This window comes from Diabrotica virgifera, chromosome 2, assembly GCF_917563875.1.
Source record: "Diabrotica virgifera virgifera chromosome 2, PGI_DIABVI_V3a".
In the NCBI taxonomy this organism is placed as follows: Eukaryota; Metazoa; Arthropoda; class Insecta; order Coleoptera; family Chrysomelidae; genus Diabrotica; species Diabrotica virgifera.
Window position 1 is genome coordinate 185,870,832 of NC_065444.1, and position 27,290 is coordinate 185,898,121.

The following is a 27,290-nucleotide window of genomic DNA, read 5'->3' on the forward strand; positions in this document are numbered from 1 at the left end:
TGGTTAATACGAGATCTACAGCATTTAGTAAGGAAATGGATACGTCAGGACCCCTGCATGGTTTATAAAAATGAAAGAAGATGAAGAAAAGCGTAGACAAGAAGAGAAAGAGGAAAAGGAGCAGCGTAGGGAGGTGAAGGAAAAGCGTAGGCAAGAAGTCGAAGAGATGCGTAGACAAGAAGAGAAAGAAAAAGAAAAGAGGCGTAGACAAGCAGAGGTAGAAATTATAAATAGTTTATCTCAAATTCACGAAAATTTTTAGTTAGAGGTATAAGTCAAATTACTAGTAGAATAGATAAATTAGAGGAACAACATAAAGATATAAAAACTTATTTAAAAAACAAAATTGACGAACAACAAAACTATTTAGAAAATAAACTAATACTACAACAAAACGATTTAACAAACAAAATAGACGAACAACAAAACTATTTAGACCATAAACTAGTACAACAGCAAAACGATTTTGAAAGTAAAATAAAACAGCAACAAAGCGATCTGAAATTTAATTTGGAAAGACAAATAGTTGATTTAGAAAGAAAAATTAAAAACCAATCTTCTTTATCCAATATTGTTTCAGCAACAAATATCGAATCAGAACATATAGCTTCGTCAAATTCCGTAGTTGAACCTGGTGCAATTAGGACAACCAAAATTTTGAAACCACCTACGTTCGATGGCATGGGAAACGTATCAGCCAGAGCAAATGGATGGACCGAGAAAGAAATGGCTGCTTCCTTGGTAGTGTCACTTAGAGGACAAGCAGCAACCGTTCTACAATTTCTTCCCCAGGATGCAGTTAGTTATATGTCGCTCGTACAAGCTTTCTTCTTCTTCTTCAGGTGCCATCTCCGCTGCGGAGGTTGGCCATCATCATAGCTATTTTAATTTTTGAGGCAGTAGCTCTAAATAGTTGTTTTGAGCTGCATCCAAACCACTCTCTCAGGTTCCTCAACCATGAAATTCGTCTTCTTCCGATGCTTCTTCTGCCATCTATCTTTCCCTGCATTATGAGTCGTAGGATGCCATACTTCTCGCCCCGCATCACATGTCCGAGATACTGTAGCTTCTTTTCTTTAACTGTAAGTTCAACTTCTTTTTCTTTACCTATTCTTCTCAGTACTTCATTGTTTGTAACTCTATCTACCCAGGAAACCCTCATAATTTTTCTATAGGTCCACATTTCAAAGGCGTTAAGTCGTCTCATTGTCTCTACATTTAACGTCCATGATTCCACTCCATAGTATAGAACACTGTAGACGTAACATTTTGTTAGGCGTACTTTAAGAGCTAATGTTAAATCTTTGCTACATAGGACCTTTTTCATTTTTATAAAATTGGAACGTGCTTTTTCGATTCTGACTTTTATTTCTGCAGTGTAATCATTATTTTCTGTTATAAGTGTTCCTAGGTAAGTGTACTTTTTTACTCTTTCGATCTGCTGGCCCTCTACTATCAAGATTTCGTTAGTATTATGGTTGTTTTTACTAATTTTCATAAACTTCGTCTTTTTGATATTGAGAGAGAGTCCGTACTCCCTACTACACCTTACTATTTTACTCACGAGTCTTTGCAGGTCTTGTAAACTATCGGCTATTATTACTGTATCATCTGCATATCTGATGTTGTTAACGAAGACTCCATTTACTCTTATGCCGACTGTTTCATCTTCCAGAGTTTCTCGCATTACCTCTTCAGAATAAGCGTTAAATAATAGAGGTGATACTATGCAGCCTTGCCTGACTCCTCTCTTTATTTCCATTTCTTCAGATGTTTCTTTTTCACAAGCTTTAGAGACAAGATATGGCCAGCAGCACCTAAAGCAGGTTTTCCAGAGTCAACTGAAAGTTAGATATCAAAAACCTAACGAAAGCTTACAAGAGTTCGAAGCCGATATAAAAAGATTATTGCATTTAGCATACCCTCAGGCACCTAATGATTTTCTAAAACAAATCGGGATACAGGCATTCATAGATGGATTACAGGATGTTGAATGCAACTAGCTCTGCGATTACAACACCACAAATCGCTAGATAAAGCACTAATCCCAGCCCAGGAGTACGAAGTGGCGAAAAGTATTTCCAAATATCTTCCAAAGTTAAAAGAAATAACAGTTAAAGAAAATGAGCAAGTCACTACCGTAGATAATCAACAATTAATTTTATCCCAGATGTTAAGTATACTACAAAATATTCAACAAAAGTCACATAATCAAAGTAGAAGATGTTTTAATTGCTGAAAAATGGGACATAAGCAAAATAATTTCAGAAGCCGTTTCCAGGCAATAAATGAAGAATCAAAGAATGAGGTCAGAAGATCGCCTAGATCGACACTTAGAAGCCTGTCACAAAGTCCCACTAGAGATGATAGGAGATACAGGTCTCAAAGAAATTAATAAAAAAAAATGCTTTGGCATCTGAAGTTGTTTATTTGAAAGAGCAACTAGCGATTAGTAAAAATGAAACAGAAAAGTTAAGAGAACTGGGGCTAGATTCCGTGCACTGTAGATATCTACACGTAACTTTCTATCGATGTCAATTGTCGTGAAAATATTTGAATTTTTAGCTTTAATTGAATTATTTTCTAGTTTTGCTAGGTTATACTCTAATTGATGCTGAAGTGACACTTAGTAAAACAAGAAAATATTTGAATTAAAACTAAAAATTCAAATATATTGACATCGATAGAAAGCGATCGGCGTTAGCGATTGTACACAGAATCCCACCCCAGGTGTCAATATTCCAAGAAGAGTGTAAGGTAATTCAAAATAATGCAAAAACTACACAGTCCAATCTAGAAAACAAATGTCAGAAACTGATGAAAGAGAAGAATGTGTTAAATAAACAATTTTACAAGAATTACAAGTTCAAAGCCAATGTCAGTTGGAACAAAAAGAGAATGTAACCGAAGAAGGGGTCTAGGACGTTTCATCGCCGCCGTTTCGATGCCGCCAGTTCATCGCCGGCCGATTCATCGCGTCAGTTAATCGCTATCTGATATATTTCCGAATTTTCGACAGTTAAGGCCGCGTCTCACCATCAAATAATTTGATCAAACAGTTTGAGCAAACTCCGGAAGTACGTCAAAGTGACGTCACAATTGAAGTTTTTTTGAAATTCTAAAAATCTGTGCTCTCACTATCAGTCTAGTTTGATCAAATTTTTTGTATTGAGTTGTCTAACTTGTTTGTACTTTATTTAAAATTAAAATTTTTCATTATTATCCACAATGTACACTCAGGATGTGACGTCACTAACTGTCACTTTCAGTTTGCTCAAACCAGTTTGATCAAATTATTTGATGGTGGGACGCCGTCTTTAACATTTTTATTATTTATTTTTAGTATTAATTAGGAATTCTAGGAAATGCGAGATATGACAATTCCGGTTGCCATACTTAATCTTTTAATAAACTTTTATAATATAAAATAATATTATAAGGTAATATTTTAAATTTTACGGTCAACATTTCCAACCAAGAGAAACTGTTTCTTAAATTCGAAAAGAACCCAAAATGTCTGTACAAAAATTTAGGGGAAGTAGAACAGTAAATATAATAATATTTTTTATCTGTTTAATTGTCATAAGTTCTGAACTGAATTTAACGTCGTGTCGTGTCATCTTCCATAATATAAAATCAACTGACTAACTGGCGATGAAACGGACGACGATGAAATGGACTGGCGGTGAACCGGCGGCATCGAAACGACGGCGATGAACCGGCGGCGATGAAACGTCCCATTCCGCGAAGAAGTAAGTCTGCGGATGACCACAGTTGAACAGCAAGAAGATAATGACCAGACTTCTCTGGAAAAGAGTCAAAAGAAAGATAACGACTTAAGAGTTATACGAGATTGGCTTAAAAATGGAGTAAGACCTCTTTGGCAGGAAATATCTAAATACAGTCGAACTATAAAGGAGTACTGGGCTCAGTGGGAATCTTTGCATCTTTCGAATGGTCTGTTATATCGGAAGTGGGAAAGTCCCGATGGAGTACGTATAGTTCAAAAAGGGGAACTGCCAAAATCACACATTAAAAGTGTGTTGCAAGAACTTCATAGCAGCCTATATGGAGGGCATATTGGAGTAAAAAGAACACTGGCCAGAGTTCGAGACAGATTTTATTGGATAAATTGTCGCCGAGATGTAGAAGATTGGTGTAAGAAATGTGATTTATGTAACGGTAGAAAAGGCCCTAGAACAAGAAGTCGTGGTAAAATGGCACAATATCTTTCCGGAGAGCCTTTTAAACGACTTGCCGTTGATATTCTCGGTCCACTTCGAACGACAGAGAGGTAACAAGTACTTAATGGTTGCAATGGATTATTTTTCAAAATGGCCTGAAATTGCACCCCTTCCTAATCAAGAAGCGACTACAGTAGCCGAAGCATTTATAACACACGTCGTATAAGACATGGAGTTCCTTTAGAATTGCATTCTGATCAAGGACGAAATTTTGAATCAGAATTATGGCAAGAATTAATGAAAATCTTGGGTATTAAGAAAACTCGCACTACGCCTCTCCACCCACAATCAGACGGAATGATCGAAATACATAATAGAACTATTTGTCAATACCTCTCAATTTTTGTTGCTGATAATCAAAAAGATTGGGATACCCTAATTCCTCCATTCCTGTTAGCCTACAGAAGTTCTGAACATGAAGCAACCGGTTATTCTCCATCAATGATGATCACCGGAAGAGAAATGAAGCTTCCTCAAGATCTTAGTTTCGGAAAATTGCCTACCTGCGAAGAAGAACCTTCATCCCTGATGTACCCATAAAACTTAAGAGAAAAACTGGAAAAAGTCCACGAATTTGCCCGTAAAAGTTTGAAGCTTCAAAGTGATAAAGCCAAGTTCAGGTTCGATGTGCAAGCTACTGGGACAACTTTCAAAAGAGGTGACTCAGTATGGCTATACAATCCCACACGCAAGAAAGGACTTTGCTCGAAACTTCAACGAAACTGGGAAGGCCCGTACACCGTCTTAAAAAAATAAATGATCTAGTCTACCGCATCTTGTTTTCAGCTAGAAGTAAAACCAAGGTAGTTCATATTTAGAGATTAGCCCCATATCATGGAACTGATCCACCCTGTTGGCTTCAACCAGGCACTGATAAACCAGTTATTCGAGGCGAATAACTATAAAGGAAGGAGCAGTGTTATGACAGTTCCGTAGATTGATCCTACATAGAAAGAAGAAGTAGTCACGTACGAGAATGTTCTGGATGTCATGGAATAACCCAGAAATGTCTGGTGACGTCTAGAACGTCAGAAATCTATATAAACATACATATAGTCGGAAAAATGAAAGAATACAGATGAACGAACATATAAAACACGCTGTATTTTCCGGTCACCTTGTCACAAAAAAAATTGTCCAGTGCAAATACATGTAACAATAATTATTACATGTACTTGCGCCGGCGAATTTTTTGTGTGACACGGTGACAAGAAAATATAGCGTGTTTTATATGTTCGTTCATGGGTATTCTTTCATTTTTCTTATTGTTACATGTACTTGCACTGGACAAACAGCGTGTTTTATATGTTCGTTCATGGGTATTCTTTCATTTTTCCGACTGTACGTGTTTGATATTTTATAGTTCAGTTCAGTTGTAATTCAGACTTTGAGGTTTGCAGTTATCAGTTTTTAAAGTATTGTAATTTCTGTTGAGTTGAATAAAAGTATTTCAAAGAAGTTGTAACAACATTCTTGAATTTTCTTTCATTGACTACAAATAAGTAAATATTTTAGATTTGGCTTAATTTAAAGAGACAGCTTTTGAACTCTGAACTTGACAAATGGGACTTCTCCTTGGTTTGTTTTAATATATCTTACTTCTTTATTTAGTCAAGCATTAACGGTTTTGTCTTTAAAAATACTTGATAATTTATATACATTTTAACTTTTCACTTTAACATTAACAATTGTAATTAAAAAAATTAGCTTTCAAGACCTTATATTAACTCCACTTGGCTTCATTTAACCTATATGACAACAGTCATTTTCAAATTTTTTGATTATTATTTATAACATAGAGGTCGCATCGGACTCTGTTTCTGTTTAATTGCTTCCTTCTTAATTAATTCAAAACCGTCAGTAACAGCTGTTCAATGTAATATAAATATGGTAGCCATATTGTGAAGTACTGACATCGATGTGACATTATATATATTTTAAAGGGTTTTCACCCATGATCAGAGACTGAATCAATTTTAAATGTAATATGTTTATGAATAAGTCTCTTAACTTAGTGTTTTTATAGGAAGCTCTGACGATGGCATTTTGATATGCTGAAAGTACTTAGCTGATTTTTAATAAATGTTTTACACACTATCAGTTTTTTGAAAATATACACCTGTTGCCGTTTTGACTTATATAGAAGTGTGTACAAGTCTTACAGTCTTTTATATTTTTCTATATATTTTTTCGCCAAAACACATAGCTGAAATATACTAAATTTGGCATATATTCCGCGTACCAAAAACCCACCCATAAAAACCGTTATCTCAATGCCCAGTCACATCATCACCCCTCCAAACTCATTTCAGTGATAAACACTTTTGTTTTCCCTTCCATAAGACTTAGTGATGGCAATCACAGATTATTCGAAATTAGTTCAATAAAGCAAAACTCTTACAAAATGGCTACCACAAAACCCAAATCAATAGGAGCATTCAAAAACCTCTAAACCCCATTCGTCCAAAAAAGAAACCTTGCCGCCCGATCAAACCAAAATCTTTCTACCTTTTATCTAAGGTGTCACTGACAAGATCAGTAGAACTTTCAACCCTCTATACATCAAAACCATCTTCACTGCTCACTCCAAGTTGTCCAATCTCGTCAGATCCGTAAAAGACCAAATCCCCAATGAAGACCATGATGTCTATGAGATATTGTTCCAGTTGCCCATGAACATACCATAAGACAGACAAACCGACGAATCCACAACCGTATTTACGAATATTCTGTATCTGTAAAACATTCCGATACTACTTCAGCCCTAGCCCAACATCATATTAAGACAGGTCACAAAATAGATTTCGAAAAAGCAAAAACCATCGCTCCTACCCTGTCCATAAAATCGAGAATTATCCGTGAAGGCAAAAAACGAAATTGAAAAACGCCCTGACAGTCAGTTTATAAACACGCACGATGACGCTAAAATACTGCCGGCAACATGGCGACCGCTGCTTCAGCGACCTCCCGCGCCAATCGATCCCGTTCAAACAGTTCGCACGCATTCTGAATACATTCTAAATATAAATTAATTAATAATAAAAAATTGACGTATCTATAAATTTTAAAGAAAATTTTTCGACCCGGGCAGATATTATTTTAGATTTTTTGGATCATTCAAAACAAAAACGGTCTTCGGTAATTTTTCTCTTGTACGCTGAAGTTCAACCAAAGAATATATAGCTTAGAGTTTAGAGTATATTTGTTCGTTGAACGTTGTCAAGTAAACAATTTTTTTTTTAAAACAGATGACGATTTTGTAATTTTAAATTGTTTAGATATAACTCGAAAGCGATCAACCTAAGAGAACAATTACAAAAGGCCTTTTTTGTCTAAAACTTCTTCTTGTTCTTCTTTTTGTATAGACATTACTCTGTCTGTTTTTTCAATGTGCCTCTAGTAAGTTGTAGTTCCATAGTTTTCGTGGTCTTGTTTAAAACAATTCAAAAAATATAAAATAATATCTGCGCGGAACGAAATTTTTTTAAATATATAAAAAAAGACATTTTTTAGTTAATTAATTATAGTCAGCATAAACTTATAGGTATCGGGCATCCATAGTTTTTTATAATAATTGTTAACATACTAAATTACATATCAAATAATTTTTATCTATTAAATTCATCGGTGCAGTTCGACCTTATACCGGATCCTCCACTATTATTAAAGCGTAATTTTCTCTAAATCTGTAGGAATTCTCGTAAAAAAGAAAGACATTTATGCTAGAGTGTATTGTAATATATTTTGAATTATTCTGATAAACTTTACAAAAACTTTAAAAACATTCTATTTTTTTCTGAAAAACCAACAATTACAAAAGAAAAATTTTTTATCGTTATGGTATATTTGAAAAATAAGAAATTCTCAAAACCGAATTTCCGTTACCCAGAATTACATCAGCGTGCACAAATAAATTATATTAACAAAAATTTACACACAGTTAGTGTTGTTCAATTTTTATATTAGCAAAATCAATGTAGTCCAGGAACAGAAGCTTTTCACCTCGCAATTTTTACAGAATGGATTGATTTGCTTGAAAATTTGAGAAAAAGTAGTTTTCTGCTAATAACTCAAAATGTTTTCATTTTATCCAAACAACTTTACTTAACAAAAATGTACCTTTTGAAAAAATAAACAAAACGGTTTTTTTTTATTTCTATAAGACCAATAGTAATCAAGCTATACTTTATTATTATGTTAGTTATTCTTCGTCAAATGCTAAATATTGTAGTTTCAAAGTCAAAAGTCGGGAAAACTATGCATTTTTCGAGGATAACTTATAGAAACTAATTTAAAGTATTTAAAGTCTATCTCCAAAAATAAAAACAAATCTCTAGCTCAAAAATTAAGTGACTTATAATAAAAAGTAAAAGGTCTATATTAAAAGAATTTAATATTAATAGCCTTATAGAACTTAAGAAACTGTTTTACCAAATTTTCTAAGATAAAAAATAAAAAAGTTATGGTTAAAAAACCAATATATTTAAAAAAATGGACAAATCCAATTGGAAGCATAATGATGTAACTTAGCGGTGTTTTTAGTCATTGACCTTATTCAGTCTCCTTTATTTTATTATTAATAGATTCTAGAAGTTTGACTTTCTTAGAATGATTGGTTTTTAAAAAAACTGGAGTTAAAAGCGAATAACGAATTTTTGTAGTTTGGTAAAAAATGCCCTTTTCTTCAGAATAGAAAGATTAGCATCAGATATACGAACAAATGTTTAAATATGAAATTATAGGTTATTTAATTCCCAAGAACTTGGTGTGCAAAAAATTTTTCTACCGCAATAATTGAGTGAGCTATTGACAATTAAAACTTGTACTAACATGCAAAAACCACTTTAACCAACCCTTTCAAAGTCGCATCTTTTTGCGACTGAGGGTTTTAAAAGAATTTGATATTAAGAGCCTTATAGATCTTGTAAACACCTACAAAATTAATTTTTTACCAAATTTTCTAAGATTAAAAATAAAAAAGTTACGGTTAAAAAACGGAGAAATCCAATTGGAAGCATATTAATGTAATGATAGGGAAGCCAAAGCGGGTATTTTTGCAGTTGCTCGGATTTTTGAGTCAGATTATTACATGGGGAGAAACCTTGAACCACTGTACAGGAGTGTACCCTGAAAATGTACCTCTAATGGCTCTTAATGCAGGGAAGTTCGTTAAAAAAATCTATCCTTAGAAAAACTCAAAATCGTCAGATTAAGATAAGGTAAGTTAAGTACATGCAAAACAGTGTACATTTCAAAAATCTGACGATTTGAGCGAGGTGTAAGGAAATGGGCGAGTCCCAAAGTTTCACAAGAAAAAAGCGAATATTTCGCGAAATGAATGACAGATCGAAAAACTAAAAAATATGTACTCAATATTTTTTAAAAATCTATCAAATTATACCAAACACGACTTCCCACGGAGAGGAGTGGGGGTAAATTTAATGAAAATGAAATGAACATCAGATCGAAAAATACACTTATTCAATATTTTTGAAAAATCTATCGAATGGCACCAAACACGACCCCCACGGGGGTGGGGTGGGGGGTTACTTTAAAATCATAAATGGGAACCCCCATTTTTTATTGCAGATTTGGATTTCTTACGTAAAAATAAGTAACTTTCATTCGAGACATGTTTTCGAATTATGGATATATGGCGCTATAATCTAAAAAGAACGATTGTGTATCCGTAAGGCGAGACGAATATAAATGAATATAAATATTATGGGTAGTTTTCACTCTTAAAAATAAACTTTTAAAGGGTTGAAATAGTCAATAAATATAGTTAGAGTATTAGGCACTCATTACGTAATGACACCCTCCAATAATACATTTTAAGGGTTGAAATACTCAGAAATTATATTAGAATCTCAAACCATTATTACATAAATCATCCGAATCAAATTTTATCCTCCTTAAGCATTTTTGAGCAATTTTCAGCAAATTTGAGCAATTAGGGGTAGTTTTCATCTTAAAAATAAACTTTTAAAGGGCCAAAATAGTCAATAACTATAGTTAGAGTATTAGATAATCATTATGTAATGCATCTGAACAAATTTCACCATTTTTAAGCTTTTTTACACGTTTAAGCAATAAGGGGTAGTTTTCACCCTTAAAAAATAAAAAGCGCCCATCAGTACAATATACACTGCGGTGCAAAAAAATAGATCCACTAAAAATTTGGTCATTTTTGATGTTTCCAATTTCCTAAACCTGTTGTCCGATTTAAGTGATTTTTTACCACGTTATAGCCTTATTCATTGACAATATCCCTGTAATAATATTGTTGCTAGACAGTCACACTATCATTGTATACCGGGTGTATGAATCAAACTGTGTTTTTTCTCAAAGTTCGCATCACCCTGTGGACTATTCTGGCATTTATAAAATACTGAAATTAAAACCCAACTATAGCCTCAGGTTTTCTTAACATTTTGTCTTCCGATTCATTCGCTTATGTTGGATAATAAAAAATTAGGTACTTTAACAACTGGCCATGTTCGTCATCAGTACAGGGTGTTTCTAAAATATTTGCGCAAAACTTTAAGGGGTTATTGTACATGAGAAAATAATGACAATTTGATTTATAATCATATGCCTGCAAACGCTTCGTTTCCGAGATACGGGATGTTCAATTTATTTTTACAAACTGATGATTTACTTAATGCTTTAAAACCAGTTGAGATATGCAAATCAAATTTGATGGGTTTTAAGACGTAGTTATTGCACATTTTTGACATACAATTAAGAATTTTATATTCACCATTGGCGTGCGTACACGGGTAATATTATCGGTCATAATACCCGTTTGCGCGCCACTGGTGAATATTAAATTTTTAATTGTATCTCAAAAAATGTGCAATAACTACGTTTTAAAACCCACCGAATTTGATCTGCACATTTCAACTGGTTTTAAAGCAATAAATAAATCGTCAGTTTGTAAAAAAAAATTGAACATCCCGTATCTCAGAAAAGAAACGTTTGCGGACATATGATTATAAAGCAAATTGTCATTATTTTCTCATGTAAAATTACCCCTTAAAGTTTGTCGCACTTATTTAGAAACACCCTGTACTGATGACGAACATGGCCAGTTGTTAAAGTACCTAACTTTTCTATTATTCAACATAACCGAATAAATCGAAAGACATAATGTTAAGAAAACCTGAGGATATAGTTGGGTTTTAATTTCAGTATTTTATAAATGTTAGAATAGTCCACAGGGTGATGCGAACTTTGAGAAAAAACACAGTTTGATTCGTACACCCGGTATACAATGACAGTTTAACTGTCTAGCAACAATATTATTACATCGATATCGTCAATGGATAAGGCTATAACGTGGTAAAAAATCACTTAAATCGGACAACAGGTTTAGGAAATTCAAAACATCAAAAATGACCAAAATGACCAAATTTTTAGTAGATCGATTTTTTTGCACCGCAGTGTAGGTTTTGAAGTAGAGGGTAAAGTGAACTTAATTCCAAATTTTCATGCAAATCGATCCATTCGAACGTTTTGATCTGATTCAGATCGAAAACGTTTTGCAATCCATTTGGATGACATTTTAATAGTTTTTAATAAACTTTTTATACCACTATACAAATCAAAATTTTTTACTTCTGTATGAGTTTTTATATTAGCATGTAATATTGTAATATATTTTTAATTTTTTTCTAACAGTACTTTACAACAGCCTTTAAAAACATTCTGAAAAACCGAAAACTACTATACGCTGTGAGCTCGTATGTAGAGGGGATATTAGAGAGTTATTGCCAACGTCTTTTAAGTCGACCTGTAATAAAAGATCCTTTATTTTGACATATAAGCATGCGCAGTATTGCGTCTTTTATTTTTGGCCGCCTGTATTTAAGGAAAATTAGAGGACACCTTTATTTTAATAAAAGTTCCTTTATTTTGACATAACGTGTCAAAAATGTGAAGAAAGGTCTAACTTCACTTGTATTTTGAATTTATCTTGTCGCTTCTTTGGATTGATAATTTATGTATTGTGGGATTGATATTTGATTAAATTTTCATCATTAAAGTTGTATGTTGGGTTTTATTTATTAAAAACAACTCTCAGTAATATTCTGAGATATAGATTATTTATGTTTTGACCCAAACGAATATAGAAAAGAACATTTTATTGAAGCTTGAGTTATTACAAGAAGTTGTAAAAAGGAATATTATGTAAATAATTTTAAATTGTTACTAATTACAATGATCAGACTTAAAATATCAGTAACTCATTTATTAAACTCAATATATTTTACATTTTTCTATAGAAATAAATATTTATTGCAGATATAAGAGATTGAAGATATAAGATCAATAAATTTTAATGAAAGTTAGGATTTGTTAAAATTCTAGATTCAAAATAGAATTCTATTCAACAGATATATAACAACAGGTTAACAAAATAAAACAAAGGTTCAAGTATTTATTTTTGAAAATTTAATCTTTTATAGATTAGAATCTATAAAGTTTTTAATCAAAAGTATTAATACACTAACATTTTCATGCCATCTTCTTCTTTTGGTTCTTATCCGTTTCGAATGTTGGAAATCATATAGCAATCGTAACATTGCTAGCTGCGATTCGAAACAGTTCCATTGATATTCTCCCTCTACCAGGTCTTCGCTTACCTTTGACTGTACCTTGCAATATGTACTGCAGCAGGGAGTAACGGTGCTGATTTATCATATGTGTCCCAGATACTGCAGTTTTATGCGTTTAATGGTAAACACAATCTCCAATTCCTTCTTCATTCCTCCTTGTTCGTGATCCATTTCATGCCATCAGTATTTGTTTATTTAAACATTGCCAAAAAAATTAATAAAAACCAGCATAAAGCTTAATTCTTCTATTATCTTTTTGTATATCGGGAAGTTTATCTGACAGATTAGAGGTCTTTTCATTTTCAGATAACTAATTATTGGGAAGTTTATATAACAGTATCCTTAGTATCTGTCTTTTCAGCTCCGGATAACTAGTTAACGGGAAGTTTTTCTCTGTCAGATATCTATTAGTATCTAATATGTCAGATAAACTTCCTGATAACTAGTTATCCAGAGGTGAAAAGAAAGAAAGAGAGAGCCATAATGGATAAAAGATCAACGCCAATAGCATGTATGTATATAGTTATAAATTTATTATTTAAAACCTGCTAATGATCATAAAATACTTAAAATCAGTCACCAATATAATATTTATATTTATTTATAAATTTATTAACAAACTGCAGTCCAATAAAAATAAAATTAGTTTAAGCGCTAGCTTTAAATGTCGAACAATAATTTTAAACAAACACACACACAATTTAGTCGCATTAGATTAGCTCCTGGTTGAAAATGTACTGCCACAGCTTCTATATCAATATCAACAGCACACTCATTTGCCAGTATTTCAACGTTTTCTCTATTATGTACTACTGCAATATGTAAAACTGAACAAGCTGATATTATTCTTTGAATAAAAGGTAACTTGCATCTCATTACATATGGTAAAATGGGAAATCTCTTCACAATACCAAATGTTCTTTCAATAACAATTCTTGAAGGGATTTGTGATGGATTATAAAAACACAACTTCTGTCTGAAAATTCTGGAATGGTGTCATTCGGTAGTTGTAGTTGAGGAATGGATATCCACTATTCCCTAATAATATATTCTCCAGAAATTCCCCATTACATATACCCATAATGCAAAAGTATTTAAAAACTCCTAAAATATTATTTCCAATTTATTGCACTTCCATATTATTGAACGATGAGTATTATGGGATATAATAGAGAGATATCGAAACCGTCGTTTGGTAATAAAATATCCTTTATTTTGACACTTTTGACATATAAGCATGGTTATTTATGTCAAAATAAAGGATCTTTTATTAAAGGACGATGTTAAATAGGGTTTCGATATCTCTCTATTATGTTGTTCTCAAAACATCTTTAAATGACAAAATAATTAAATTTAACGTTTTACTCTTCAATTATCTTATTTTAATTTATATCGACAAATGGAATTTTATAGGTTATTTTTATATTTACAAAAATATTTCATGTCATTTGTCAAAATAAAAGATTCTTTAACTGCGTTTGCAATACCACTCTTTTAGACCCGTCCTGTATTTGTCCTTTATTAAAGTATCCTGTAATAAAGGATCCTTTATTTGGCGGTGGCAATAACTCTCTATTTACAAATTCACGAGCGCCAGTAGTGACAAGTCTGTAAACGTTTACCGGAAATTTGACATAAATGTCAAAGTGATTAATTTAAAATTAAAATTAAAAACATTAATTATAAAAAATATTAGTTGGTCAAAGCTGTGGTATATATTTTTACCTTAAATATAATTACGTTTTAAATACTGAATTTAAGTTTTTTTAATGTTCCGTAATATGTAATTATAAATTAATCTATTAATCTTAGCGCCATCTACACGATAATTGTGAAAGTATTCGAAGTAAGAAATTCATATTTTATCAATAGAACGTCAAAATGATTAGCAAAATCTTAAAAAATCGATTACAATTTAATTACTTTTTTGCGTTGTAAATATTAAGCGATAACAATTAAATAATAAATTTAAAATTTCCGGTGAAAGTTGAATTAGTAATCCGCTAGGAGCGCCACCAGCGAAGCTCAGAGCGTATACGCTGTGAGCTCGTACGTAGAGGGGATATTTATAAATTCGTGAGCGCCAGTAGTGGCAAGTCTGTAAACGTTTACCGGAAATTTGACATAAATGTCAAAGTGATTAATTTAAAATTAAAATTAAAAACATTAATTATACACAATATTAGTTGGTCAAAGCTGTGGTATATATTTTTACCTTAAATATACTTACGTTTTAAATACTGAATTTACGTTTTTTTAATGTTCCGTAATATGTAATTATAAATTAATCAGCGCCATCTACACGATAATTGTGAAAGTATCCGAAGTAAGAAATTAATATTTCATCAATAGAACGTCGAAATGATTAGCGAAATCTTAAAAAAATCTGTTACAATTTAATTACTTTTTAGCGTTGTAAATATTAAGCGATAACAATTAAATAATAAATTTAAAAATTACCAGTGAAAGTTGAATTAGTAATCCGCCAGGAGCGACACCAGCGAAGCTCAGAGCGTATAGAAAAATATTTTATCGTTATGGTATATTTGAAAAATAGGAAATTCTTAAAACTCAATTTCTGTTACCCAGAAATACATCAGCGTTCACAAATAAATTACGTTAACAAAAATTTACATACACAGTTAGTGTTTTCAATTTTTATGTTAGCATGTAATATTGTAATATATTTTTAATTTTATTCTGAGCACTTAATAAAAACTTTTAAAACATTTTATTCTTTTTTTCTGAAAAACCGAAAACTTCTATAGAAAAATCTTTTATCGATAATCGATATGGTATATTTGAAAAATAGGAAATTCTCAAAACAGAATTTCCGTTACCCAGAAATACATCAGCGTTCACAAATAAATTACATTATCAAAAATTTACATACACAGGTAGTGTGTTAAATTTTTATATTAGCATGCAATATTGTAATATATTTTTAATTTTATTCTGATAGCACTTAATAAAAACTTTTAAAACATTCTATTTTTTTCTGAAAACCCAAAAACTACAATAGAAAAATCATTTACAGTTATGTTATATTTGAAAAATAATAAATTCTCAAAACTCTAATTTCCATTACCCAGAAACATTTAATTAAGGGGTATTTATGACAAAATTCTGACTTTACTGTGTGGTTTACTGAAAACATTTTTTGTCGCGGAGGTTTCTAGTTTTGCAGAGATCCACTTAGCTGTATAAAAAATTTTAATTTTAATTAGCTGATCAATAACACGCGTATTGTGCTCTTTGCAATTATCCAGCCATTTTTTATTAGAGTTCATAATATTGTTTTATTTTTATGGTAATTCCATATTCGGTTTTTACTTTAAGAAAAATTGTATTAAATTCTTTTAGTAAAAATATAATGCTTCAACTGTTCGACTTCACATTTTGTCCCATAATCCCGGTTGAAAATTAATAATTCGTCTTTGCTAATTGCTGAACCACCAGAGCTAACATTTTGTGAACAAATTTCGCAATTGAATTTTTTTAATATATAATATAATAGATATCCCGCTACGTAGATTCCCGAACAGGTCTCTAGGGTGGGCCGTACATAAATAATTTTTGTGTCACCAGATTTAGTATCAACCACATCCGTTGCCACATCAGTATTTGCCGCTTGTTTATCAAGACCTAGGCTATCTATTGCTTCATCACTATATCCTGGATTTATTTCAAGCTCTGTTTCATCGGAATTTGAATCCAGTTGTAAGGCATCAGACTGTTTCGTCATCTTCACAATTTGCTCCTTCGGTGTGGTTAATAAGTTTAATATGCATATTATGCTGCAGAGCTATACGGAAACCCTTGACCTTGAAAAAAAGAAAATTACTCAAAATAATAAGTATCTACAAAATATCCATTAGCACCTATTAGGAGTCCATTATTGCTAATGGACCTAATCCATTAGCAATACATCGTAGTGGTGATGACGCTTTTATTGTAGTCTACCGATTTAAATTTAAATTGACAAAGTAAATTAGCAAAAAAGAATCGTGACGCTATATTTCATATGCTTGAGGAAGTATGCTATTAAACGTATTATAATGCAGAAAAAGTCTATTAGCAATACAACAAAAAAATCTTTTAAAGGTCTAATTTTGGTTTTGCCAGGAATTCAGTTAACTAACAGGTTATAGACTGATTTGTCAGATAAAGCAATTAAAAAGGATAAATTGACTGGGCCTGAGACGTTTAGGCCGATGCCACATTATGCGTTTTGACCGGATGCGGTTAAAACGCATCCGTTTCCAACGCAACCGAACCGACTTGTCACACTATGCGTTTAGTCTGGTGCAGTTTGTAAGCGCGTACCGATGACTCAAAACGCATCCGTTTTCCAACGCAACCGGATCGATCTGTCACACTATGCGTTTTCACCGGATGCGGCGGAAACGCATCCGGTCAAAACGCATAATGTGGCATCGGCCTTAGATTGCTTATAAAACTTTGATAATCGTAATTTTATTTACGTTGGATTGTTTTTTGAGATAGTAACACTTTACAGACTTTTATTTATTTCATAATTGTGTTATTATATATCAAACCGTCGATTGAATACCCAATTGGGTTTAACTCAATTTTATAAATTAGTTATAAAAGTATTACTTACTTTTGGTTGAGGATTGTAGCCTCCACGGTTTCTTATTACAGAAAAAAGATTTTTGAATGGATCTTGATTAAGCCTGGATGTAAAAAAAATTATTCCTTCCATTTCTAAGTCCTCCCAAAGCTTTAATATGGAAGTAATAGTCCATTGGAATCCATCCAAGCAGTAAATATTTTTTCTTTCTTTGTCTTCTTCCATAATCCTCAATTCTTTAAAAAGATCAATTCCGCTTTTTAGTGTGTCATACGGTATGCTGTTATATGTTGACAAACCCTTTCGGTAAACATTTGGATCTGCTAAAGTTTTGCTGTTCAGGGAATCAAACAAACAATTTATTTGTTTAAAAAAAGCCGCCGTATTTTTTGCCGACTGGCTCTTTATTTGACCCAAATCATGAGCCGTACGGATAGCTTCCGCCACAGAAGAACTAAAAACCTGGGTTGCAAATTTTACCCTCATCTTTTGAAACGTATTTGGGTATACTTGCTTGGTGGTTATGTTGACCATAGACCTAGATATAATACTTTTTTGATCTGCCTCGAAAGTTTGGACAAAGTCATTCCAGTCTATTTTATTATTATTTAAAAAAAATTGCAGTTTTTTACTCATCAAATTATTTCTTAATGATTTAATTAAATGGGGTACGTCGTAAAGCCTATTTCGTTGACTGCTCTTAATACTTCAGATAATGGGGGCTATGCTGTATCCTTTACGTAAAGTGATTACGTACATGTGTAAAGTTCAGAATTACGTACATCAGATTACAGTCGTCAAAACATAAGTGTATAAAGTGGTATGATGTATCAAAAAAATTACGTATCATGTTATTTAGGGTTCTGTCAAATCCTGACTGTCAGTTAATTCATGTTAACCCAACTTTTTGCTTGTTTTTAAGTTTAATGTTTATATTTTGAAAAGATGAATTTTGTAAATCGGTTATTTATGTACTTAAATGCTGTGGCAGAAAGACATAATTTAAATCTAGAGTGACTTCAGTTACGAGATGGATTACGAGACAACCAGTAATCCGTTTTTATGAGATATTTCAGTGCCAAAAACTATTACTGTGATATAAAATTAAATAAAACATTGTAATTATTACTAGATTAACAATCTTATATTTTTTATGTTTAAAATTTAATGGACTAAGCTCATGTTGTAAGTTTTTATGCTTCTTTAATACAATGCTTTTTTGTCTTAATTTCATTGTATTTACTGAGAAAAGAATTATAAATTTATTTTAGACTTGATGAAACAAATAAATTTTGCGAAAGCTTGATATTGTCACGGTCCCAGGGCGGCCCTGTCAACGCCAGAACTTTCTGGCGCCGAAGTGTCTGAAACCCTGTTCGTCGGCGAGACAGCTGTTTACGAACGTATCGGCATATCTAGAAGGTCACCGAATACACCTTTCTTTTATTGCTTTGTAAATAATACATATCTTTCGATTTTTTCTGGAAATCAGTAGATTAATTTTTATAACTATATAAAGAGAGACATTTTTGAAATTAGAGTCAGTGATAAATTTGTAGTCGTCGGTCGAGAAAGATTTTCGATGTTCGGACGCGAAATAAATGTAAATGTAAATTGTACATATTAGACATTTAGATAAATTGTTGTTTTAGTTTAATCTTTAATAAAGCCGTAGTTATTTTGCAACGTATACAAATAATGCAGTATTTTAATGTTAAGTGTGTAAATTAGTGTTATTAAAGGATATAAATTCAGTGTTCTTTATTTCTTTAAGTGTAAGTTATTAAAAATAAATAACGTCAATTAAATTAAACTTAGTGCCTAAAAACAGAAATAAATAAAATAGTAGAGTCAATCGCGTAACAAAATGGTGCAGAAGTGAGGATACTTGAAATAAATATCAACGTAAATTTTCGGTTTAAATACAGTGTGGAACCTTTAAAAATAAATTAATATAAATCGTAATAAATAAAGTGTGTGATCATGTCTACCTTGTGTAAGCTAAAAATTGCAGACCTGAGACTTGAATTGGAAGAAAGGGATCTGAGTTCTACTGGTAAAAAGGCTGATCTGGTCGAACGTCTAAAGAACGCTCTTCAGGAAGAGGGTCAAGATCCAGAAACCTATTTGTTTGAAGACAAGCATGCTGCTGTGATCTCGTCGATTTCGAAAGTTTCCTCCGATGTTTCTAAAGTTTCGACAGACATTACATCGTTAGAGAGCAAAGTTTCTAGTGAAATCTCCCAAGTTTCGACAGACATTACATTGTTAGAGAACAAAGTTTCCGGAGACATTACATCATTAGAAAAAAAGTTTCTAGCGACATTTCGAAAGTTTCGGGTGATATTTCATCCCTTGAAAGCAAGATGACTAACGAGATCTCTGCTAGCATCTCTAAAGTTACCTCCGATTTTGATGACAAAATATCATCCCTAAAATCTACTTTTGAAGAAAAGATCAAGGAAATAGAAAAAAAAATGCAGGAAACGGAAAAAGTAGACAAAGGTATGGAACCCATCTTAACAGACATTAAAAATGATGAAACCAAATACAAATTGGAGCCACAGTCGATAGTTGAAGGGAGTGTGAGTCTTGCTCGTGTTAAGGTGCCAAATTTCGACGGAAAGTTTTCCTGGAACAGTTATGTGAAACAGTTCGAAGCAGGTGCAAGAGCGAACGGATGGTCTGAAAAAGACAAAGCTGTAAACCTGGTTATTGCTCTTCGAGGAGAGGCTTTAGATGTACTTGAGACCATAGCAGTAGAGGAAACTAATGATTATGAACAACTTATGAAGAGACTAAACATGCGCTATGGGCAGGAACATTTGGAGTATGTCTATCAGGCGCGGCTTAAAAATCGACGACAAAAGAAAGATGAAGCTCTTCAAGAATACGAGGTCGATATTGCCAGGTTAGTACGGTATGCATATCCAACAGCTCCCGAAGACATGATGGAAAAGTTGGCTGTTCAAACATTCATTGATGGCCTTCGTGATCATGCGGACAAGAACACTGCGGTTAGCTCGTCACAAGACGCTGGTCGATGTCTTGTCTGCCGCCCTCGAATACGAATCAGCTACCCAGGCCTCTGGCGGGTACAGTAAAGTTAGGACCGTGAAAGAGGAAGAGGATGAAGACAAACTTGACCAGCTGGTAAATATGGTGAAAGGCTTTACATCGAAGAAAACGAAGACCATGAATTGCTGCAATTGTGGTGAAAAGGGGTACGCACGGAGTTTAAGGAAGAACGCAAATCAAGAAACTCACCAGCAGGAAATAAGAGAACGCACAGACCCTAGGAGGGCAGCCTCGACTCAGAACTCCTCTAAAGACCATCTAATACTAATAGCTTCTTTGAAATGTCGTGAAGATAATGTATATGTAGATGGAGAAATAAATGGTAAAAAGTATACATTGTTGGTGGATACCGGAGCGACCAGGACCATTATACGACCGTCAGTTATAAACAGTCGTAAGAAACTCTTACCAACGAGGTTGCGTCTGCGGACTGCCACAGGTGAAAATGCCAACATCCATGGAGAAATCCAGATACAATTGGGGATTGGAGCAGAAAAGTTCGTCCATACTGTCATAGTTGCAGACATCGAAGAAGATGTTATATTAGGAATGGACGTAATGAATTTGCGTGGATTTCAATTGGATTTTAAGAACAGGGTAATCAAAGTTGGCAACGAGGAGGTATTTCTTCATCCACATGATGACAGCACTATGCTAGCAGCTATTAGAGAAGATACAGTTGTGCCTGCGAGGAGTGAAACGATCATCGTAGCGCGGCTACAGGGAATTGTAGAAGAAGGAACACCTGTTATGATGGAGCCATGGAACCACGACGAGGAGGTTGGCCGAGGAATCATAATTGGAAAGGAATTGGTTACTTCTGCTAAAGAAATTCCCGTCAGATTGATTAATGTCAATGACTACCCAGTGACCACCAAGAAGGAGACAAAAGTAGGAACTTGTGTACCCGTGACGTCCATAATCCGGCAGACGACAACATCAGATAATTCCAACGACAAGTTCGACCAAATGGTTGCAGTTGCAGGCCAATCTCTAAATCAAATGGAAAAAAGGAAATTAAGGGAATTTCTTAGGCAATATCGTGACATATTCGTACCAAAAGGAGGAAAGACAGGAAGAACGACAGTTGTCAAACATAAAATTGACACTGGTACCGCTAGGCCAATTCGTCAAACAGCTCGACGATTACCACAGGCGAAGAGAGAGGAAGCTGAAAGGATTGTTCAAGAAATGAAGAAAGACGGGGTGATAGAAACTTCTACGAGCCCATGGGTCTCTCCGGTGGTCCTGGTCAAGAAGAAAGATGGAACTACGAGGTTCTGTGTGGACTACCGTTTGTTGAACAATGTTACCAAGAAAGATAGTTATCCTCTGCCCCGGATCGACGACACGTTGGACACATTGGCTGGAAGTAAATTGTTTTCTACGTTGGACTTGAAGTCTGGATATTGGCAGGTAGAAATGGATCCAGTGGACAAGGAGAAGACGGCCTTTACGACAGGATCTGGATTATGGGAATTCAACGTTATGCCGTTCGGACTCTGTAATGCTCCTGCGACATTTGAGAGGCTTATGGAAAATGTGTTGAGAGGGTTATCTTGGAAGACGTGCCTGGTGTATTTAGACGACATAATCGTTTTGGGGGAGACGTTTGAAGACCACCTGAAGAATTTAGAAGACGTTTTTAATCGACTTAAAGCTGCCCGGTTAATGTTAAACCCCAAGAAATGCCAGCTATTTCAAAGTAAAGTCAATTATCTAGGCCATATAGTCAGCAAAGAAGGAGTGGCCGTGGACAAAGGAAAAATCGATTCCATTAAGGAATGGCCGGAACCAACTGATAAACATCAAGTAAGAAGTTTTCTGGGACTATGTACTTACTACCGGAGATTCATTAAGAAGTTTGCAGATATCGCTAAGCCATTAACGCGACTTACAGAGGAAGCAAGGGATTATTGCTGGGATGGAGACTGCCAAACGGCCTTTGAAACTTTGAAGAGGCATTTAATTACAGCGCCAATATTAGGGTATCCACTGCCAGAAGGAGAGTTCATCTTAGATACGGATGCAAGCAATGTGGGAATTGGAGGAGTGCTGTCGCAGATCCAAGGAGGACAGGAACGAGTCCTTGGATATTTTAGTAAAGTGCTTTCAAAACCTGAACGAAATTATTGTGTCACGAGAAGAGAACTTCTAGCAGTAGTAAAATCAGTGGAACACTTCTATCAATACCTCTACGGAAGGAAGTTTCTAATCCGAACCGACCATGCCGCCCTTAAATGGTTAATGCAGTTTAAGAATCCAGAGGGTCAGATAGCCAGATGGATTGAACGACTTCAAGAATATGATTTCAAGATCGAGCATCAGGCCGGAGTTAGCCACAGGAACGCTGATTCTCTATCTAGAAGACCGTGTCCAGCAGAATGTTCCCATTGCAACAAAATAGAGTCAAAGGAAGCAGCAGTACTAAGAACAACAGTGGTCAACGACGAGTGGACGCCTACCAAGATCAAGGAAGAACAAGAAAAAGATCCAGTTTTACAGAAGATTCGAAAATGGAAAGAAGAAAATCGTCGACCATCTTGGCAAGAAATATCAAGCCTAGGCTCAGTAGTTAAGACGTATTGGGCCCAGTGGGACTCATTTATCTTGGAAGACAGCTTGCTTAAACGAGTAATAGAAAATGATGATGGTTCGGTGAGGAGAACACAGTTGGTGATTCCAAAGAGCAGAGTAGCCGAAGTACTTCGTCAGTTACACGACAGTCCATCAGGAGGGCATTTTGGTGTAAAGAAGACCCTTCAGAGAATTCGGGAACGATTTTATTGGATGAATAGTTCCGACGATGTGAAGGACTGGTGTAAGAAATGTACTACCTGTGCTACAAGTAACGGGCCCTACCGGAAAAGAAAGGCTCCTATGAGACAGTACAATGTTGGAAGTCCGTTTGAAAGAATAGCTTTGGATATTGCCGGGCCATTTCCAGAAAGTGACAATGGATGCAAATACATGTTGGTGGTAATGGATTACTTCACGAAGTGGGTGGAGATCTACGCAATTCCAGACCAGAAGGCCGCCACTATTGCAGATGTGTTAATCAAAGACTGCATCAGCCGATTTGGAGTACCTCTGGAGATCCATAGTGACCAAGGAAGGAACTTTGGGAGCGATCTATTTCAAGGAATCTGTGATAAACTAGGCATGAAGAAGACAAGAACCACGGCCTATCACCCGCAATCGGATGGAATGGTGGAGCGTATGAATAGGACAGTCGGCAAGTATTTGACAAAGATGGTGTCCAATCATCAACGAGACTGGGACCAGTACCTTCCGTTCTTCGCAATGGCCTATAGATCTGCTGTTAATGAATCAACTGGGCAAACACCAACAAAAGTCCTATTTGGACGTGAGATGCGTCTACCCTGTGATCTAGAGTTTGGATGTCGACCTGGAGAAGATGTTGCTGGTGAGGATTACGTGAATGAATTACGAAGAAGAATGGACGATATACATGAGTTGGTCCGTTCTAATCTTCAGATAGCTAGCGACCGAATGAAGAAACGATACGATACCCAAGCCGAGAAGGGATGTTTCAAGAAGCACGACAAAATCTGGCTTTATAATCCAAAGAAGCGAACAGGTTGCTCTCCCAAGTTGCAGCAGTTCTGGGAAGGTCCGTACCTCATTGTCAAGAAAATCAATGACGTTATCTACCGAATAAGCAAGATTCCTAGGGGAAAGCCGATGATAGTCCACCATAACCGGTTGGCGCCGTACGAGGGAGACCACGACGTAGATGAAGAAGTGGAAGTCAACCAAATTCGAGGAATACCTGACCTCACGTTTGAGGAGTTCATGGGGGCCTATGGAGGTACCGGTAAAGCAAGACATGGTGTTACCACTGAAGAAAAGCGAGATTTACTCGCACTTCCCGATGACTATTCACTGGCCCATACCATCCCGGCCAGTATCAAAGACGCACGAGGGTTGGCATCCGCTTTCCGAATGAAGTTTGGTCGAGTTGCAGAACTTCAATGCCAACTGCCAGCTCCTGGCAAAGCATTGAAACTCCAAGATGCATCACGTTACCTATTCTATCTGGTAACAAAAGACACTGTCCATGACCAACCTACCTACCAAGATGTATGGGATGCATTAATTGAATTGAGAGAGCACGTGTTGGAGTCTGACGTGCAAAAGTTAGCCATGCCAAAGTTAGAATGCAGCCAATTAGACTGGAGAGTTATCCGAAATATGGTAGAAGAAATTTTCCAAGACACCGAGGTCCAGGTGTTAGTCTGTTGCAATCCGTATAGTTACTGGTGCGGAGAGAAGACCATCCCCTGTCACTTTTATACAACTGGGAGTTGTAAAAGAGGGTCCAGTTGCAGATACCAGCATCCAGTTCCAGTCCCGACAAGGTTCCAGGAGGAACCATCTTTTGAGGAGGGGGCAATGTCACGGTCCCAGGGCGGCCCTGTCAACGCCAGAACTTTCTGGCGCCGAAGTGTCTGAAACCCTGTTCGTCGGCGAGACAGCTGTTTACGAACGTATCGGCATATCTAGAAGGTCACCGAATACACCTTTCTTTTATTGCTTTGTAAATAATACATATCTTTCGATTTTTTCTGGAAATCAGTAGATTAATTTTTATAACTATATAAAGAGACATTTTTTGAAATTAGGGTCAGTGATATATTTGTAGTCGTCGGTCGAGAAAGATTTTCGATGTTCGGACGCGAAATAAATGTAAATGTAAATTGTACATATTAGACATTTAGATAAATTGTTGTTTTAGTGTAATCTTTAATAAAGCCGTAGTTATTTTGCAACGTATACAAATAATGCAGTATTTTAATGTTAAGTTTGTAAATTAGTGTTATTAAAGGATATAAATTCAGTGTTCTTTATTTCTTTAAGTGTAAGTTGTTAAAAATAAATAACGTCAATTAAATTAAACTTAGTGCCTAAAAACAGAAATAAATAAAATAGTAGAGTCAATCGCGTAACAATATTAATACATTCACTGACACAACTGCATATGAAGTCACTCCTTAAGAAGATGTGACTACATGTGAAGTGTGTCCGTTAATGTGTCTACAGAGTTTTTTTTTATTCTGCCCCTTAACTTAATGACTGCAACATCAAAATACAGATAACAGACACTAAGAATTCAGCTTTTTCACCCATTTAGTGAAGATGTTTTGTTTACAAATCAACATTATCAGTTTATCTACATTTCTCTATGCTATACCGCTATATTTACTAGAGGTGTATGCTAGCTTGGGAAAAGATCATTACAGAAGCAATGCAACCAATTTGTGACAATAATGTTAGAAGATCCTAACGATTCCAGAGCAACAACTAACACATCCAAGGAGGAAGCTACAGCTACCCGAGGAAAGGAATGCGGAATGTTTCAAACAATCAATGTTTAGAGTTTTTCAAACAAGGAAAGGTTAACGCAGACCTATTCTAACTTGGCTATACTGTACTGATGATAGCTAATGAGTCAGAGACATGTGTCTGTCTTCACATAGTATATCTTAAACATACTGTATTTTTCCATCCTTGTTGCGAGACGTGCTGATATATACTTCCTACTTGATTTTACTGTCAACTCACACTGACCATGAGGAAGTGGTTCAAGCACTTCAAAAAATAAAGGAATCAGAGGATATTCCTGGGGAAATGTGGAAGCCATTAGGAGAGGCAGGAATAAGTTGGCTAATACGTTTATTTAATAGAATTATGGAAGTTGGACAAATGCTAAACGAATGGAGCAGTATATTTGTACCCGTTTATAAAAACAAAAAAAAAATACAATAATGAACAAACTACAGAGTCATAAAACGACTTAGACACTTCATGAAAATATGGGAGAGGCACAGTAAGTACTCAGTTCTTATTTATACTCATTAGTTTTGGATCAGTAAACAAGGGAACTGCATAGACCTGGATAATGCGTACCAAAAAAAAGTTGATTAATAGCTAGCTGAAAATTATTTGTTAATAGATTAACAGTGTCTAGTCAGACAAACTTTGATGTATGGGAACAGGGGAAGTATTAATTGTGGAATAAGTTAAAAATTTGGAACGTCAGACTTTGAAAACGTTCCATGTATTTTGTCGGACAGAACTTCCAATTGAGTTATTTCCATTTCATTACTCTCATGCAAAAATCAGGCTGGTGTTTATCACCAACTGGGCATTTTAATGAGTGGAACAAGAAGAACATGTCAAATGACAGGAATCATGTTGGTTAGTAATATCAGTCTGATTTTTGCATGAGAGTTTAATGAAAGGGTAACAAATCAATTGGATGTTCTGTCTGACAAAATACACAGGAGTTTTAGTAATCTACGTTCCAAATTTTTAAACTGTTCCACAATTAAAACTTCCAGTGTTTGCGTACATCAAAGTTTGTTAAGCTATAGGGCTTTTCATTCACAGTCATTTGTTTCGAGCTTCTGTCATATGCCGTATAATCCGTGTATAGGGCTTTTCATCGATTGTCATTTGTTTCGAGCTTCTGTCATGTGTCATATTATATTAATATATCTACGTCTTTGTATCATTGGTATATGCCAATAACGTATGACATAGATATATTAATATTATGTGACACATGACAGAAGCTCGAAACAAATGACTGAATGAAAAGCCCTATATTAATATTATATAACATATGACAGGAACTCGAAACAAATGACAATTGATGAAAAGCCCTATTAGCAAATTTTCAGCTTGCTATTAATCAACTTTTTTTTGGTACGTGGGATCCAGGCCTAG

General features: G+C 34.6%; 2 protein-coding genes across 2 annotated transcripts in view; one reads left to right on the forward strand and one right to left on the reverse strand.

Moving 5' to 3' along the window:
* LOC126880319 (zinc finger protein 678-like) overlaps positions 1-27,290 on the reverse strand; it is an 86,696-nt gene that overhangs the window by 44,505 nt on the left and 14,901 nt on the right. The window lies entirely within an intron of this gene.
* Positions 71-19,123, forward strand: LOC126880880 (golgin subfamily A member 6-like protein 22). The gene is made up of 3 exons (XM_050644952.1): positions 71-203; positions 263-798; positions 19,112-19,123. The coding sequence occupies exons 1-3, from the start codon at positions 71-73 to the stop codon at positions 19,121-19,123; spliced, it is 681 nt and encodes a 226-aa protein (XP_050500909.1).

What these genes read in the sequence shown, in the direction of transcription:
- LOC126880880 (XM_050644952.1), top strand. Translation starts at nt 71, where the DNA reads ATGAAAGAAGATGAAGAAAAGCGTAGACAAGAAGAGAAAGAGGAAAAG. An exon ending in GAAAGAAAAAGAAAAGAGGC is followed by an intron (nt 204 to 262) that starts GTAGACAAGCAG and finishes GAAAATTTTTAG; the next exon opens with TTAGAGGTATAAGTCAAATT.